We start from the raw sequence: 17,957 nt of genomic DNA on the forward strand, positions 1-17,957 counted from the left end.
TATGAATAATTTATTGCATATTTTATATATATACTCAGAGGATAAAGTTTAGTCAGTATGCAAACTTTTTGGTTTATATTTATTACACTACTTGTAAATTGTAAAAAAACAGTTACTCACAATAAAATTAATTTAATATCTAATACATCTTAACGATTTCAACAACAACAACAAACGTCTTTTTTATGGATATTCCGTCTATTTTTCACGTAGCTGTCAAAGTCAAAATTCTCAAAAATGCCAGTATCCCTTGTGTCCGCCTCTTGCCTGAATAACAGCGAAACAACGTCGCCTCATACTGTATATGAGTCGTCTGATGACGTGTAAAGGTGTGTGCGCACATTCCTGGTGCAAGGCACGCTCGAGGTCATTAACATTGTTGACATCATTCCGTTCACACAATCTACGGCCAAGGTGGTCCCACATGTGCTCTATAGGTGACAGATCTGGTGATCTGGAAGGCCATTCGAGCGTGTTAATGTTGTTTGCCGCCAAGACATTAAGTGTGTAAAGAGCAGTATGACGACGTGCATTATCCTGCTGATAAACGTCAGCATTACTGTTGTGTATGTAAGGTACAACGGCAGGCAGGATGATGTCAGCACAATAGCTAGCAGCATTTAAGCGTCCTTGAACAATTTCCAGTTCAGTTTAACCTTAATATGATATTCTGCCCCAGATCATGACACCTCTGCCACCCTAACCGTCACATTCAACAACGTTGGCAGGATCTAGCCGTTCACCACGACGACGCCATACACGAACCCCACCCCACCATCAGCCCAATTAAGGTTAAACTTGGATTCGACAATGAAGACGCCTTTATTCCATCGCTGCCTAACCCAACGGCTGTGTTGACGTGCACAATCCAAGCGTGCGACTTGATGACGTTGCGTAAGGGGAACACCTTTGAATGGTTGTAGAGCTCGTAGCCTAGCGGCTCGAGTCTGTTCCTGGCAGTATAAACAGATATTCTGGTCCCAGTAGCCTGTCTGAGATGCTGCACTAATTTTGTCGCGGGCATGAAACGGTGACAGCGTGATGACGTCACTATGTACCTATCTTCCCTTGGCGTTGTTATGCACGGTCTCCCTGACCAATCATTAACGCTGCCTGTCTGTCGTACACACTGTTGCAGACGATAAATAGTCCATTCATTGCAACTAAAATGATGTGCGACATCAGAAGCACGTGCACCTCCTTCTAGCAATCCCAACGCGATATTCCTATAATTTTTAGACAAGCCAGGACGGGGCCCAATGTAATCCAAATCTGACTGACCACAATAAACTATCGAAACTACACAATGTATGACAAAATGACCATGTGGCAATTACCTGAGCACGTGCACCTTGTGCATTTCCGAATATTGACCGATACGGTACAATGGTTATAGAGTTGGTGATAAAATCATTACATACATAGTCGCCAAGTATTACCCTGGACGTATATGTAGTTAAACAGCGATATATGTCATATTGTCAATTTACGAGGCATACATAAATACTGACTAAACTTTTTCTTTTGAGTATATATATATATATATATATATATATAAAAAGAAATAATCACCCTCAAGTTAACTGGATTTGAATATAACAATTTTTTTTTTTAAAAAAAAAGGTTGTTCGGAAATCGATTAATTAAAATATATGTTATAACCTACCTGTAAGTGTTTAAAAAAGTTTGTAATATAATAGCCCGAGCTTCCAGCATGAACAGAAGGACATTATATGGTAGCTGTAAACAAAAAAGTTGGTCTCACATGAATTGGTTTTCAAATAAATTACATGTATCCATTAATTTCAATTATACAAATGAACTTTTCCCTTTACATGTGTTTTTGAATGACGATAATTAAAAAAACACCAACTAATCTAACTAATAATTATCCCTCCCCCACCCACCATCAATTAAAACTAGAGAACAAATCATTTAAACCTTCATTTATTTATTTTTTTCTTTTTAAAGTTAATGACAGGGTGAATGTTTGTGCCATTTTCAAAGGATTAGAACTGGAAAGAATTAATGAACCCTCACAGTATTTCAGAAGTTTTCTTAATGATAAATGACATCATGTTATCAAAAGTGCTTTCTCTTTCTGTTTGTCCTTTGAAGACATGCTTTAAAGTGAAATAACATTTTAGTTATCAAAAAAGAATTGATCTTGGTTTATTATGAAATTTGGAGCTATAACTGGATTTTATTCTCCAAAAAAAAAAATGTATTTTTTGTGGATTATATGTGGCGATATTTCATCTCTAAAGGCAATGTGGCATATTAACTTGGCTCTAGGATTGCGTCTTGTTCCTTTGCATCATATGTGAAGTTTGATCTTTTCTTTAGATGATAAAAGTTTCTTTGAATGCCAGGAATTATCATGTCATGCAGTATGATGTTACTATATGAGCCGCGTCACGACAAAACCAACATAGTGCCTTTGCGACCAGCATGGATCCAGACCAGCCTGCGCATCCGCGCAGTCTGATCAGGATCCATTTGCTGTTCGCTTACCAACTCTATTACAAGTAGAGAAACTGATAGCGAACAGAAACTGATAGCGACCATGCTGGTCAGAAACGCACTATGTTGGTTTTGTCGTGACGTGGCTCATATATAAAAATCAGGCAGGCCGCACCACCATGTTTTATTATTTCCAAGATCTTATGGTCCATTCTCAAAAGAGTTGTAACATAGAATGTCTTTGAACACACATGAACATTGCATGTAAACAGATAAAATGTTGTACAGAACACAATGTTATTTTGCTTTTAGTAGTGTTTCATATGTTTAGCATTCATGGGGTAAGCAGGGTTATGGTTACAATAAAGGGGTAATAATATCATTATATTGAAACGTAGAATGGCAACCAGACTTGCAATAATAACTATTTATAATTGGCTGTTTAATTTATAACATTTGGTCCCTTAAATTGATTATGGCTTAAGGTTCAAAATAGAAGCAAGGCTGTTAATTATTTGAATCTATCTTACAAATTTAAGTAGAATGTCAAGATAGTGAAGTATATAAAAAAGTTTAAGAAATATTTTTATTATGAAATTCACAACAGAGCAAAAATGTAAACATTTCAAATCATTCCCATCAAGTTCTTTAAAGCTATCTTTTAATCTGTTCGTTTTTATTCCGTTTTTCTAAATGAGCTATTTTCTCACAATGAAGCATGTACAATTATCATTTTCATGTAAAATAGAATCATAAAAGATTTATGTCTTTTTTATTTATGTTTGATTTATGTCTTTTTTATTTATGTTTGTTTCTTTTTCTCACAACAGCTTGTTATCTTTGTTGTATTTTTTCCCTCCCACAATGTCAAGGTCACTTTTTTGCCTAAAGCCAAAATCTATCCGCATTAAAATTTTCTTCTGTGACAGATAAAATGCTGTATCTTTAAAGAATCCTAAATAAAGTAGTTTTCAAGGAGGCAATAAAATAATTTTGGACAATTATAAATTATTAAGATAATGTTAATTACGAATTTTGGATTTTGTTAAACGTCTATGTTTAATTTCAATGCTGACAGTATTTCATTCACTCACTTATTTATTTTGTAATGTTGGACCAACCCTAATAATATCTGTCATATGTTATGCTTCGGATCTGAATTATCCGTCCCAAGGGCACCTCCATGCCAGATGAAATTTGCGGCGTGGGTAAAACTAATGGAAACGCCAGTCTGATATGCAAGAATAAATATTTTGCCACTTAAAAAGTAACAATAATACATGTACAGTAAAAACTGTTTACAGTGACCTTCGATGGGAGAAAAGAAAAAAGGTCATTATAGACAGGGAGTCACTGTGGACAGTCTCTACATAATTCGGATATATGAACATATCATACCAATATTTTGTTGAAAAGCAGGATAGTACCATACTTAGGGTTTAATTATATTTTTTATTGATATTAAACATACCAAATATCATTTATAAAAAACAAGACAGTATTAAAATTGCATGTATAATTGGTTAAGATTATAAACTACACCATTACATTAGTATTTAAAAGTTACATATTGATTAAAAATGTAATTTATGTTGATAAGTCTGTTTGTAAAAATATGTTTAATTTCAATTTTGCTAATGAGATGCAAACTGCCGTAGATACAACGCGCATTCTGATTCGTCAATCGCATGAATACATAATGAGAAAGATATACATAGTGAACTCTTGCCTTGCGGCATGTATTAGACTTTGTTGATGTTGACACGCGTTCTTAACTAGCGGATTAACGGTAATTGGTTGTAATTGAGAGGTAAAAAAATTGTTAACAGAACTAGCGGCGTAAATAAGTATGACAGATCATTAAAAAAATCTGGCGACTTCAAAATCTCTTTGAAGTTTGTTTTAGGCGAAGTCGCTGATCCGAAGGCGACTTCTACGCCCAAGTCGCCCCCTAGCTCAAGCCCTGCTCCCCATGCAAAAGTCGCTTTTCACGGCGCAAATACTGTAACGGGTGACTAAATCATGGTTGTTGTACGGTTTAGACAGGGAGTCGCTACATACAGACCATTTATATAGTAAATACTGTTCGGCGCACCTAACTATGGTCACTAAAGACAGAATGTCGCTATATACAGGGGGTCACTAAGACAGTCTTTACTGTATTATTAGACTATAAGCAATTTTGCCAGTTTAGGCATTACCTTACTGTCATAAGTTTTAAATAAATTCTGCATGATGAAAATAGAAAGGAAATTGAGACTGCTAAAAATTTGTTAAAGTAAGAAAAAGAAAATACTATAATGCTTAATTTAGAAAGACGATTCTTCCCTTGCTTTATTTAGAAAGTTAACTATTACATTTCTCAGCCAGAAAAGGTATAATCTATCAAAGCTATTCATACTGTACTGTTTAAATAACTTGCCAAGATATCATTAAAAAAAGCATTTATTATTTATAAAGACAATTTTAAAATATGGTCCAACTGAACGCGAACAGTGCAGACTATAAATAGATGGCACGGATGCGTTTGCCAATCTTATTCTCTGCACTGGACGTTTAAGTAAATTCATTGGCGGTTAAAGGTCAATAAACACAGTTTTCCTTAGTCATCATTGAGTTTAGTTTGTAACACTTACATGTTTTTGACAATCAGTTTACTAGTGAATAAAAGTTACTGAGATAAGGCCTATGTTAACATCAAGTATCTAGAGTCAAGATAGATCATGGAAATTGCGTAATTTACTGACATCTCTTGACCATTTGAATGCAGTAGTTGAGATTTTGACCGTTGTCTATTATTTTAATGATATTATGCCAGTCCACATTGTTCCCAGGCCCTTGGTAGTATGTGCGTTTTCTGCCTTCACACTTCCTCAACTCAGTCCTTGTTATCAAATGAGGATTCTGTCATTGTTTTATTACTCTGATTTTTATGTCACATTGCCTGATTTTGCTATCAAATAAAGCAGCAAAACAAAATGGCTACTAAAATGGTCAGCACTGGTGGTATTGGTTGACTCTGTAGCCACAAGCAGATTAAGAGATGATCACAAAATTAGCAGTTTTAAACTCACAATGGACTGTTCCAAATTCAAAGGAAAAAAGTTGTACAATTTAAACATACTGTTAAGAGTCCCTTTAGTTTTGGTGTTTGATTCAAATCAATTATTTAGTATGTCGAAACTTGTACATTTCACTGATCTATGTATGGAGAGGGATATTAAACAATGCTGACCCCCCCCCCCCCTTGTGGCTGAGGGGTTGCCTTTAAGGGTTGAGGCACCAGAATTGCAACCATTGTTGATCCCTGAGTGATCGTAAGAGGCGACTAAATAATTCGAATTAATGGAGACTATGCATTTCTTAGCTCCAGCAGGTTAGGTGGATTTGACCTCTGATGTTGCTTAAAGTTTGTAAGACCTGAGGTTACTCAAAATCATCTTTCCTTTTTCGGTGCCATAAGACCCTAATTGTGTTGGTGCACTGTCTTACCAAAACAAACAGTGCTGAATGCATTTCATAAACTACAAATTTAAACAACAAGATCAATTTCAAGTTTAATCTCTGAAATAATAAAGCCTTTTACAGCAGTTCAGATTCTCCTCGTAACTTCATATTGCAGCACTTGAGTTATCATTAAATATGGACAATTTAACAATTTCAAGATTGAGTTCTGGATTTTCATCTTTCAACGGTGCCGTAACCGGATTATATTTCATAATTGACGCTAAGAAAGTTCGTGCAATAATTCATATCGTTGTGCGAAGTGTCTCGAAATTCAACGGTCTGCGTGATTGTTTTATTATTCTGACGTCTTATTTTTCGCGATATCAATCTTAATATTTTCTAATCAACACTTTAAAACTAATTATCGCACACAGAATGGTATTGTGAGAGTGAGAACGTTGATTAAAATGAACTAAAAATTGTACATAAAAGGAATATTTAGTGAAGGCTTAATTACTCGAGCTTTCATTTTGACAAAAATGAGAATTTTAAATGACGTTGATAATGTTTGATCCGTAACTTGTTTTGCCAAGAGACATTTGTACTAAAAGATGCTATTGTGCCTCTTGAGATTTAAAACATTATTTCAAAACTGAAGACAATCTTTTCATATGTGATCTGATTTCCAAAATCATAGTTAAAAGAATTTGTGTGGAAGGGAGAGAACTCTTTATTATTTTGTGTTCAAAGGGAAGTAACTGAGGCTTTTGTTTGTTTTTGGGTTTTACGTCACATCGACACAGTATAGGTCATATCGCGACGTTCCAGCTTTACTGGTGGAGGAAGACCTCAGGTGCCCTTCCGTGCATTATTTCAGGCACGAACGGGTACCTGAGTAGAACCACCGACGTTCCGTAAGCTAGCTGGATAGCTTCCTCACATGAAGGAATCCAAAGTCCCAGTCAGGATTCGAACCCACAGAGGTGAGGGGCAAGTGGTTTGAAGTCAACGAAGTGAGGCTTTGACACTCGTTTGATATTTATAACAGTAAACTAACAGTTCCAAATATAGACCATAATGATACACACATAAGAAGTTTTATTTTACTATATCTCCCTGAAAAACCTATAATATATATAAAAAAATCAACGAGACTAGATCCTGGTTTAGTAGTGACGTCTAACGGGACATTTACAGTAATAGGAGATTTTTATTATCACAAAAAACTGAATGGAATGGATCTTTGATATTTCTAATCAGACAAAAGTTGTCACGTTTATTACTACAATGCTGTTACAAAGTAATTTCCTTGTACGTAATTTTACTACTTTTTGCAGCTGCAGAACTTGGATTTATGGCTAAAGTCTTTACTGGAGCTGGCCATTCGGAGAATTGCACAATAAACAAAAAAGCTTTCGAGAATTTGTTTATTCCTTTGATACAAGTTTATTATGCAGATTTTTCAGTGGAAGCTCAACTAGCTTTTACATTTGAAACAGTGTTATGTAATAATACAATCCTTATTTTGAGTTTTTGTAATTAATGATTCATATAATCATATTAAAACCGCCTCCGTGGTCAAGGGGTTAGAGTCGATGGCTTCTTATCCAATTACCTCTCTTGCGTGGGTTCGATCCCCGGGAGTTGCTTTGGTACTTTAGCGTGGAGGAAGGTAGTCTAGTACTGGTGTAACTCTCCAGGAACGATGTTTAGGAAACTACCCGCCTATATGACTGAAATACTGTTGGGAAAAGGTGTAAAATGAAACAAACAAACAAACAAACAATACTGAATTAAGAAAGTATATCTAGATGGTGAAAAAGGTGACAATATGATTTCAATACAAAAATGTCAAGATATGCACATTTTTAAGCGATACTTCAATTACTTTGAAATATTTCATGAAATTTTGAAATATTAGGACAACTGCAAATTTTCTGTCATCGATTATAGACATGCTGCTTTAATTAACGTTTTATAACCTTTGTTTAATGCACAAAATTCATGAACTTTGACGCATTTAATGACCAGTTTTATGCAAAATTAATGACATTAAAGTTAGACTGAATCTCTACATTGTTACAGGTTCGAATCCTGGTCACGGCACCAATATCAGATAGGATAATTACGCCATAGAAAATTATGTACAACACGTTGTGTCTGCTTTATAAGTCTATTCAAAACCACAAACATAATCATATTACAAAACATAGGAAGTGACGTTCTCTTACGTCACGCATATGGTGGCGTTATTTAACGGCACATGCATATGAGGGCAATTCCCCACAAATATTTTCATGTTACTTCTGTGTCTGATATTTCATAAAAGAATCAGTCTTCCTTCTATGAAAGCCATTACACATATTAAATTAACATTAATGCTACTCAGTAAGTTGAATATCAAACATTGTCATCATAGAGAGAGTTATGACCATTTTATTAACACTTTGATCTACACTCTACACAATCTACACTCTACACAATCTACACTGGGATCTACACTCTACACAATCTACACTGGGATCTACATGAACATGATGAAAGTGTGAAAACTGAGTTCTCCCCTAATTTAACTCATGAATTATATATACATGTGTTAAGAGGCAGCCATTATCAATATCATACATTAGTAACATACTCGCCTAATTTATAATTTACTACAAGTGTTCACATTTCAAATAGCATGTACCAGTTCAGAATCTGTTTTCAACATTTACTATTTCAATGCTCAATACAAACATTTTATTTTTAAGTTTACATAAAAAGAATAACAATTGTAAACATAGCAACATACAACATGCATATGATTTTAAAGGTATTGAGCCTCATAGAGAGAATTTCAAAGGAAATAGTATATTCATATTGCCAAGATTTAAGGTGTAGTGAATAGTATTATAAACAATGCCAAGATCTAAGGTTAAATCTATCATATTGCCAAGATTTAGTGTGTTATCCATAGTATTGCCAAGATTTAAGGTGAAGTCAATAGCATTACCACAGTTCAGGGTATAATCCATCATATTGCCAAGGTTTAAAGTCAATTGTAGTCAATAGTATTGTAAAAAGTGAGTGTAATCAATTGTATTGCCAAGATACCAACATACAATTAAGCAAGACGAACACAGCAGAAAGCATAATGTGCATGTAAGAAAGCAAGATAAACATTTAGTCAGAATGCAAGATGTACAAGTTAGAATGCAAGATGTACAAGTTAGAAAGCACGATGTAACGTAAGAAAGCAAGATGTAATTTTTGCGTTAATACCCTTCCATAGTCAAATGCTTTGGGAACATTTAATGTGTTATCAGTTTTAAAACCAAGATTAAAGTATTACGTCAAATAAATGGTGAAAAATTCTGCATAATTATATACCGTAATATGACTGCTACTAAATTGGGGTGAGGACAAGCACACCGTCAATAGTTTTACTATATCTATCCATCTTTCTGCCCTAATATTATCATTTATTGACCAGATGTCAAGGTCACTGATGCTAAAAAATAGATTATTGAACTTCATACATGTCGTTAAGCAAATATATAGCTATCTTCTAAGACATCAAGGTCACTGATGCTAAAAATAGATTATTGACCTTCATACGTCTTGTAGTTAAGTAATGATTATTTATCTTCTAAGATGTCAAGGTAACTGATGCTAAAAATAGACTGTTGAACTTCATACATGTAGTTAAGCAATGATTTAGCTGTATTGATATGGAGTTTAGTCATTCTTCGACTGACAGTTAAATTTCTGTAAGTTTTAAATTTGGAACAGTCCATTCAAAATTGAAGGGATGTCAAAATAAAAATGTAGGCGTGTACATGGTTCAATGGTTAAGGTAGTTGTCTTCAAACCGCTTGCCTGTCACTTCAAATCCTGACAGGGACTTTGGATTCTTTCTTGTGAAGGAGCAATCCAGCCAGCTTAAAATCAGTGGTTCTACTCAGGTGCCCATTTGTGCCTGAATTAATCCTGGGAGAGGCACCTGAGGTCTTCCTCCACAATTAAAGCTAGAAAATCGCCATGTGACCTTAAATATGTTGGTACAATGTGAAACCCATATGTTGGTACAATGTGAAACCCAACAAAAAAAAACAAATTGAGTTAACATCAGACTGCAGGGAAGAGCTGGCTGGCTCAATGGTTTTTACTAGTGGTCATGCAATCTCCTAGCCAGTGATCTCCCCTTATCAGTACAGTGATCTCTGCCGCCACACACATTTTTAATAATATCTTGTTATTTTATATTTTTTTAGCTTTTGAATTTATTTTTTCATTATTTTGTATACTTTTGATATTTTTTTGATAAACTATAACGAACGTAGGTACGAAAATTAAAAATAAAACAGAAAAAGAAAAATGACGTTAGATTTTCTATGTATTTACATTTGAATTACAATGTTACGTCATTGACTTTCACCGTAATGTGACGTCTGTGAAAGGCAGTGATAACAATCTGCCAAGGGAGGTAATCACTGTGAGGAGTTTCGTGGCAATGGCTTATCACTACATAGCCTCATGACAGGGAATTCAAAGACAGACAAATCAGCAACCTTTTTACCACTCTAATGCAGAGACAAAATTTTTATCAGAAAATTTCTAATTTGATTATCCCGTGCATTATGTCTAATGTCTCTGTAAATCTGTCTTTTTCTCTCTGTTGACAGATACATGTTATCAGGCAAAGAAGATTTAATTGTGTTTTACAATCGTTTGATTGCTATTTTTCTGTATCAATTCATGATTAAATTATCTACGGTCTGACAATTAGGAAAAATTACTGAGCAAATAAGAATGAAAATACATCATTTTTCTCTTTCGGAATCAATATTTCAACTCACCCCCACCCTCACCCCTACTCTCTCCACCTCTTTCCTAATGGTTGAAATTTAACATGGAAATGTTGAAATGAAAATCCTGAGGTAGTATTGATTTTAAAAGAGGAAAAATCTGTTTTAATTACTCTTGTATTGAAAAACTAGCCGACATAAATACATGTTAGTACAGGTTAGCAGGAACTTTTTCTTTTTTTTCACATTTATTTCTTTGTCATGATTTGAAGAGGATTAGGTTACTATGACGTTTTAACAGTATTTAAACATGAATTATGAATGGCGTAATGATCAAGTTAGGTTTTGCGTTAATGAGTTTTATTGATAGAATTATTTGCTGGAACTGTTTGTTATAAAAGGGAGTGAATAAACATGTATATTAATAAAAGAGCTTTTCCATTGGAAAATTGTATTGGATTACAGCATTGATAAAATGCATGTGGATTAAAAATTAAGATGGGAATATATTATACATATGGCAACAATGAAAATGATGAAGATTTGCTCTTTTTGTTCAGTCATCTTTTTTAACACTCGATGAATTGAAAAAAAAAAATTGTCGCCTTAAAAAGTGTTTTTTTATTGCATATTTGATAAAATTTGCTACCAGTTGAATGTACATGTATATTTTTTTTTCATTTCAGGTCTAGAAAATGTTGTTAATACAGACAAATACTCTGCTGTGGACCTGGAGCCCTGATCTAACGTAAAAAAACGTTAAAAAGGCGTTAAAAAGAGTAACAGAATTTATGCTTTCTTAAAAAAAATTTTACGGAATATTTACGCATTACTCCCTTTAGGTTTAGTGACATACCAAATCTCACATTGTGATAATGATTAATGACCTAACGTAAAGGAAATATGTCATCTTACTGGACTACCGTGGAGTAACTAATTGGTTTTTAATTATTTGAAACAACATCTTTCCTGTGATAATGGCATTCGAAAGAAGGAAAGAAAACATACCTGATGGTATTATAGCAGAAGAAGCTACGGAGATGACAGAAATGCACGAAATTTCCGATCGGCAAAATATGGAGGATGAACAATTAATGTCGGAAATGCCACATTCGCCACTATGGAGTCAGAGCGACAAACAGGCTGCTCAGAAAATGATGCTCGACAAATATAAAGCTAAAGTGCGGCCAACCATGAAAGCCACTATTCAAGGGAAAGTTTATAACTTTCTTGAGAGACCGACTGGATGGAAGTGTTTTATCTACCATTTTACCGTGTTAGTATCTTTATATATTTTATCATTAAATATTTAAATATGATGGACTGACTGCAAGGTTGGAACAATATTCCCAGGCATATGCCTGAGAATATTGTTCCAACCTGGCAGTCGGTCCATCAGTCTGTTAGCAATTTCTCATCTACTCTGTATCTTTAACACTGATGGAAGGAAATTGAAACTACTTTGCAGAAATGCTAAAGTGAAGATCGCAGGTTTGACCTTCCTTAGGTCAAGTTCAAGGTCACACTTGGTCATTATCTTTAAATTTAACAATTTCAAAATTTCGTGATAGAAAGAATTACATCTATTTGGCAGAAATGTTACTTTATAATAATGTGCAGAACCCAGGTTTTATCAGAGTTTGGGAAACATCTGTCTGTTACAATACCAGAATAAACTTTTGCAAGTTTGTTAGTTTGGATGATTGGACTTTCAATTCAATTGGGTATATAAATTTTTTTCTTCTGTAATACATCCATTTTTAAAAAAAGTCGAGCGTTGCCCCAGACTCCAGGTGGTGGCTCTTGATAAGCATACTGTTAATCAAAATGGATGAAATATCTTATTTTTAAAGTGATTTCACTTGTGTTGAGCCTGAGCTGATGAACGATATAAACAAGATTTCTCTATTAAATGAAATATATTCAATATTTATTCTAAAATGAACAATCATCCTCAGGATATTGTCCTTTTGTTCTCCCCCTAAACAACTGTTTAAGTAACTGTCTAGAGCATAATTAGATAATGTAAAGAAAGGTGACATTTTGAAGGACTTCATTATATAGATGGCAAAACATTAAAAGCTTAGGGTCAAGGTAATAAGCATTAGACTGACTGCTGCAGGAAATTCGAAATTAACCAATCAGGTCAAAGCATCATTGACTGGTCTTCCTACTCGAGATTATAACATTGTGTATTTTACTTGTAACCAGTCTGTCACTTTACTTGTAAACCAGTCTGTGGTAGATACTGAAAAATCATTGTTACTCAACTTAAAGAATTAGATTTAAGTTGATTTTTAGCTCGACTATACAAAGTATATGGAGAGCTGTTCTACTCGCCCAGGCGTTGGCGTGCGCGTCCAGATTTCAGATTAAAGTTTTAGTGCAGTAAAATATTTTTCACTATAACTTTGTCATTTCTTAAGGTATCAACTTCAAACTTCAAATATATGTTCCTTATCAATAACCACATCTTATGTGACAAGGTCCATAACTCTAGAACCAATATTTTCAGATTTATCTCCCCTTGAACTTAGAATTTTCCTTAAAAAATACTATTTTTTACTGTTACTTCTGTATTACTTAAGGGATGAACTTGATACTTCAAATATATGTTCCTTATCATCAACCACATCTTGTGTGACAAGGTTCATAACTCTAGCGCCAATATTTTCAGATTTATCTCCACAGAACTTAGAATTTTCCTTAAAAAATACTATTTTTTACTGTTACTTCTTTAAAAATATCAACTTCATACTTCAAATATATGTACCTTATCATCATCCCCATCTTATGTGACAAGGTTCATATCTCTAGCACCAATATTTTTAAATTTATCTCCCCTTGAACTTAGAATTTTCCTTAAAAAATATTATTTTTTACTGTCACTTATTTATTTCTTAAGGGATCAACTTCATAATTCAAAAATATGTACCTTATCATTAACCACATGTTATGTGACAAGGTTCATAACTCTAGCACCAATATTGCAAGAATTATCTCCCCATAAACTTAGATTTTTTTTTACTAGAAAAATGATATTTTTTCACTATAACTTTTTTAGTTTTAAAGGTATCTACCTCAAACTTCAAATACTTATTCCTTTTCATCAATTACATTTTATGTTACAATGTTCATAACTCTTGAAGCAATATTTACAGATTTATCTCTCTTTGAACTTAGGATTTTCTTTAAAAAATATTATAACTTTACTTTTTAAGGTATCTACTTCAAACTTCAAATATATATTTCTTATCATTACACACATGTTGTGCGACAAGGTTAAATTCATAACTCTAGCGTGACTATTTCTAGAATTATTCCCCTTGATCTTGGAATTTATGTTAACAATGTTATTTTTATAACATAACTTAATACAGAATTATACATTATTGATTTTTTTTCATAGTTTTGTCTTCCTTACTGCATCCAGTATTTTATTAGTCGAGCTTCGCTGTCTCCTGTGACAGCTCTTGTTTTTATTGTAATTACTACTGAAGAGAATTATGAAAATTTCTTCCAAGGTCGAAAGCTATTTTAACTTGCTTCTAAGATTAAAGAAATGTATTTGTTGTGTTTTCAAGAACAGAAAGAATTACAAGCAGATACACGTCTAGAAACTTTATCCCTTCTTCAAAAGCTTGTTAAATGTGAAAAAAGTACTTCCATTAATGTATTGTAGTTTCAGTTTACCGTAAAATTCCTAATAAACGCCCCTCCCCTAATAAAGGCCCCCCCAGGCTTTTTGAAAGGGAAAACAATCTACTCATCAGTACTGAACTAATAATTTAAGCCATCATTTTATTCAAATAATTCAGAATCCATAGTATTTTATAGTAAACACAAATATGTATATGAACTTTAAAACCTTAACATTTTTTAATGTCATTACCAACACTTGCTAACACTAAAAGTATTAACAGTGATTTTTTTATTTAGGAAAAACTGTGTTGTAATAATAGCCCCCCTTTTGGAAAATGTTAAGCCCCCAGGGGCGTTTATTAGGAATTTTACGGTACATTACATTTCAAAATTTAAAATATCAGAAACACAAAGGAATGAAAGGTCATTATTTTCATACTTCATTTTTTTGACTTTTTTATAAAAAAAAGAAAAGAAAAAGAAATAACATAAATTTAAAGAAAAAGGAATAACATAAATTTAACATATTGTGGCTGAAGCTACAGGTTCCAGTCTTAAATTTTAAGTTTGAGTTTGAATGTATTGAAGGCTGTATGTGAAATGATTATGTAAGTGTGCATGCTTATGTGATGGTTTGAACAAAACAAGTCTTAGCTACAAATATGCAATGAATGCTCATGCTCTTATACGTGTAGTATGAAATGGGAAAATTATTTCAAAGTCTGAAGCTGCAGTGAAGGTCATTCTTTTATGTTCAGATATTTTTATATGGTTTATTTCATTATTTGACATTGAATAATTCTGTGACATTATTCCTGTATAATATTTCACCATTTTAAAATCATTCCCTGTCTCTAGATATGTCCTGGGTAAGTTTTGTTAAAGGTGAAAGGTCAAGGTCACAGTTTACAGTTAAAGGTCATCAAGAATCATGTCTGACTGATTTCACTGTTTTAAGTGCTTCAGTTGACTTAAGTAAGAGTTGGAAAATGATTTTAGGCTTTTGAACCTCAGTGTGAATCTCCTTTAGTAAAATATTTAATTGTCTACTATGTATAATACTACATGTATATTCATTTGTACAATTGTATACCTATATATTTCTATAATGTTACTATTTATTCCTATTGTGCAATAAGCACATGGAGGATTTTCAGGTTTTTTCTATTACTACAAGATTTATTTTATTGAGTAGTATGAAAATAAGTATTTTCATCGAGCTGTATGAAAATAAATATTTCATGACTGACGGATGCGTCTAATAAAGATAGCGTAATGCAAATACGCATTTTATTTCATCAATATATTTCAGTATTTCAATTATAAGTGTAAAATAAATTTGTATCTACCTTTTTAGTTGTATATTTCAATTAAGTACACTTTTATTTCAATATTTCAACTATTTACCGTATTTTTATTTCCAGATTCATGATGGTGCTGATATGTCTTATATTTAGTGTGTTGTCAACAATAGAACAGTATGGAGATTTTGCAAATGCAACACTCTTCTGGATGGTTAGTAAATTTACATTTCTGCTGTTCTATGGTTATAATAAAAAATCATGCTAATTATAGGGGTTAGACATATAGGAAGGTTACGATAGATCAGTTCTACAAAAAGACTGGTAAAAAAAAAAATTAGCTTTGCAAAAAAACAACAACAAAAAAAAAATATATAAAAAAATGGATTGAAATATTGCAAAAAAAAGACAATTTAAGTAACAGGAAAAAAATCTTATCTAACAAAATAGGTAGGGTTAGCAAAACAAACAAATTTACTGTTGACTTAATTTTGAGAAGTATTGGTATTTACAAACCTGAAAGTAATGGATGACTTGAGAGATTTAATTGTTCTATTAGAGTACTAACTCATGTCTGTAACACCTGATGTTCACACTTTTTATATTGGTCACAGTCAGATCACAATCAACTAAAAAAAGCTTCACGGAACTTCCCCAATGCCATAATTTGAAGCTTTTAGAACTTTCTTTTATTTAATTCTGTAAAAATGTGATTTCCCCTAAGATCAAAATTAATATTTATGGATGAAATTTCATAAAAAAAACCAAAAACCTTCAATATAAAATCTTTGATTAAAGGATGATTCTAAAAAAGGAAATTTTCACAAGAGCAAGTCTTTGATATATTGATTAAAGTCGGTAACAAAAGGGACCCCCATAAAAACATGAATTTTCCAAAAAAACAAGTTTTTAAAGATCCTGTAACACATTTTTTTCATGGTTTTATTTCATAAATATGACGCTCAAATTAAGATTTGTCAATCTTGTAAGTTCAAATAAGCATTATCTATAAAGATATTACCCAATTTAACATTTTGCGTAAATAAAGGGAGGTAATTAGAAATTTATTTTCTATAAATTCCAAGTCAAATTTTCCAATAAGAAATGAATGCATGTAACTTATTGATTAAATATAATGTGCACAAATATTTGCAGTACACATTTTACATATTCTTTGATGTTTGAAAATTGTTTTATTTGCATAATTATATACATATATAATATTTTGCAAGTGTGTGATACACATAGTAACAATATCAATCACAAAACATACAGGATCTTTAATATAATTATTTAATTCTGTACCTCAAGGGAAAATCTTTGATAAACAGATTGAATAGACTTACTCTGAAATATAGAATATTTTGGGGTAAAGGTAAATGTTTGTTTGTACCGGGAGATTAGCTTGGAAAAACTCACAAACGAGTTCCGAATTACATCTATTCAGATACCATAGGACAATGTTAATTGTCAATGTGACTTAAAACCCAACAAAAATCAAACATGGATTAAATTTTAAATAAAGGATGTTCTCCCAAAAGCAAGCTCAAATCTGATCAATTGATGACATTCTGTACTAAATTGAGAATAGATTACCTCAATACCAAGTCTTTGATATATGAATTAAATTCTTTAAAAAATGATAGATCCTAAGAGCAAGACTTTAGTCTTTGTTCAATTGATTAATTTCTGTAAAAAGGTAATTCCTCAAAGGCTAGTTTTTGAATTAGTGATCAAATTTTGTAACAAAAATGAATTCCTAATATTACCTGAACTCTTTCAGCCTACTTCTGACAATAATGAATTGTCTTTGTCACTAGAAATACAATTACACATTTGTTAACCAAAACTTCCATACAAAAGTTCATGATACACCAGAAATCTACCCGAGAGGTTATGGTTGTTTATGTCACACGTTCAAACAGCTTGCCCCTCATCATTGTGGGATTGTCAAATTCCACCAGGAACCTTGGATTCTTTCATATGAGGATATTTTTCAGCTAGCCACTGGAACTTACTCATGTGCCTTTTTTGTGACTGCAATTATGTACAGAAGAGCACCTGAGGTTCTCTTCCTCTAGTAAAGCTAGTAAAGTTGTAAATCGCCATATTGATCTCTACTGTGTTGGTGCCATGTAAAACCAAACAACCTCCCCCCCCCCCCCCAAAAAAAAACAAACAAACCAACAAGAAAACAACCAAAACACTGATTACCTTCTGTATGACATCATTTAAAGTATTTTAAGTAATTTATATACTGTCTCTTATTCAATTTTAATATCTTACATTGTAATCTTTAAAATAAACCTGATGA

The 17,957-nt window shown here is 32.8% G+C and overlaps 1 protein-coding gene across 2 annotated transcripts in view; it reads left to right on the forward strand.

The window, feature by feature from the left end:
* The window catches only part of LOC132728022 (potassium voltage-gated channel subfamily KQT member 1-like), a 91,690-nt gene that overhangs the window by 21,114 nt on the left and 52,619 nt on the right, over positions 1-17,957 (forward strand). For both annotated transcript variants that reach the window (XM_060713629.1, XM_060713630.1), the window contains exons 2-3: positions 11,387-11,976; positions 15,767-15,857. In XM_060713629.1, coding sequence (XP_060569612.1) covers positions 11,678-11,976; positions 15,767-15,857 — 390 coding nt within the window. In that variant the 5' untranslated portion in view covers positions 11,387-11,677. The remainder of the gene's footprint in view (positions 1-11,386; positions 11,977-15,766; positions 15,858-17,957) is intronic.

This window comes from Ruditapes philippinarum, unplaced genomic scaffold, assembly GCF_026571515.1.
Source record: "Ruditapes philippinarum isolate M1 unplaced genomic scaffold, ASM2657151v2 ctg74_1_1_1_1, whole genome shotgun sequence".
NCBI classification, from domain to species: domain Eukaryota; kingdom Metazoa; phylum Mollusca; class Bivalvia; order Venerida; family Veneridae; genus Ruditapes; species Ruditapes philippinarum.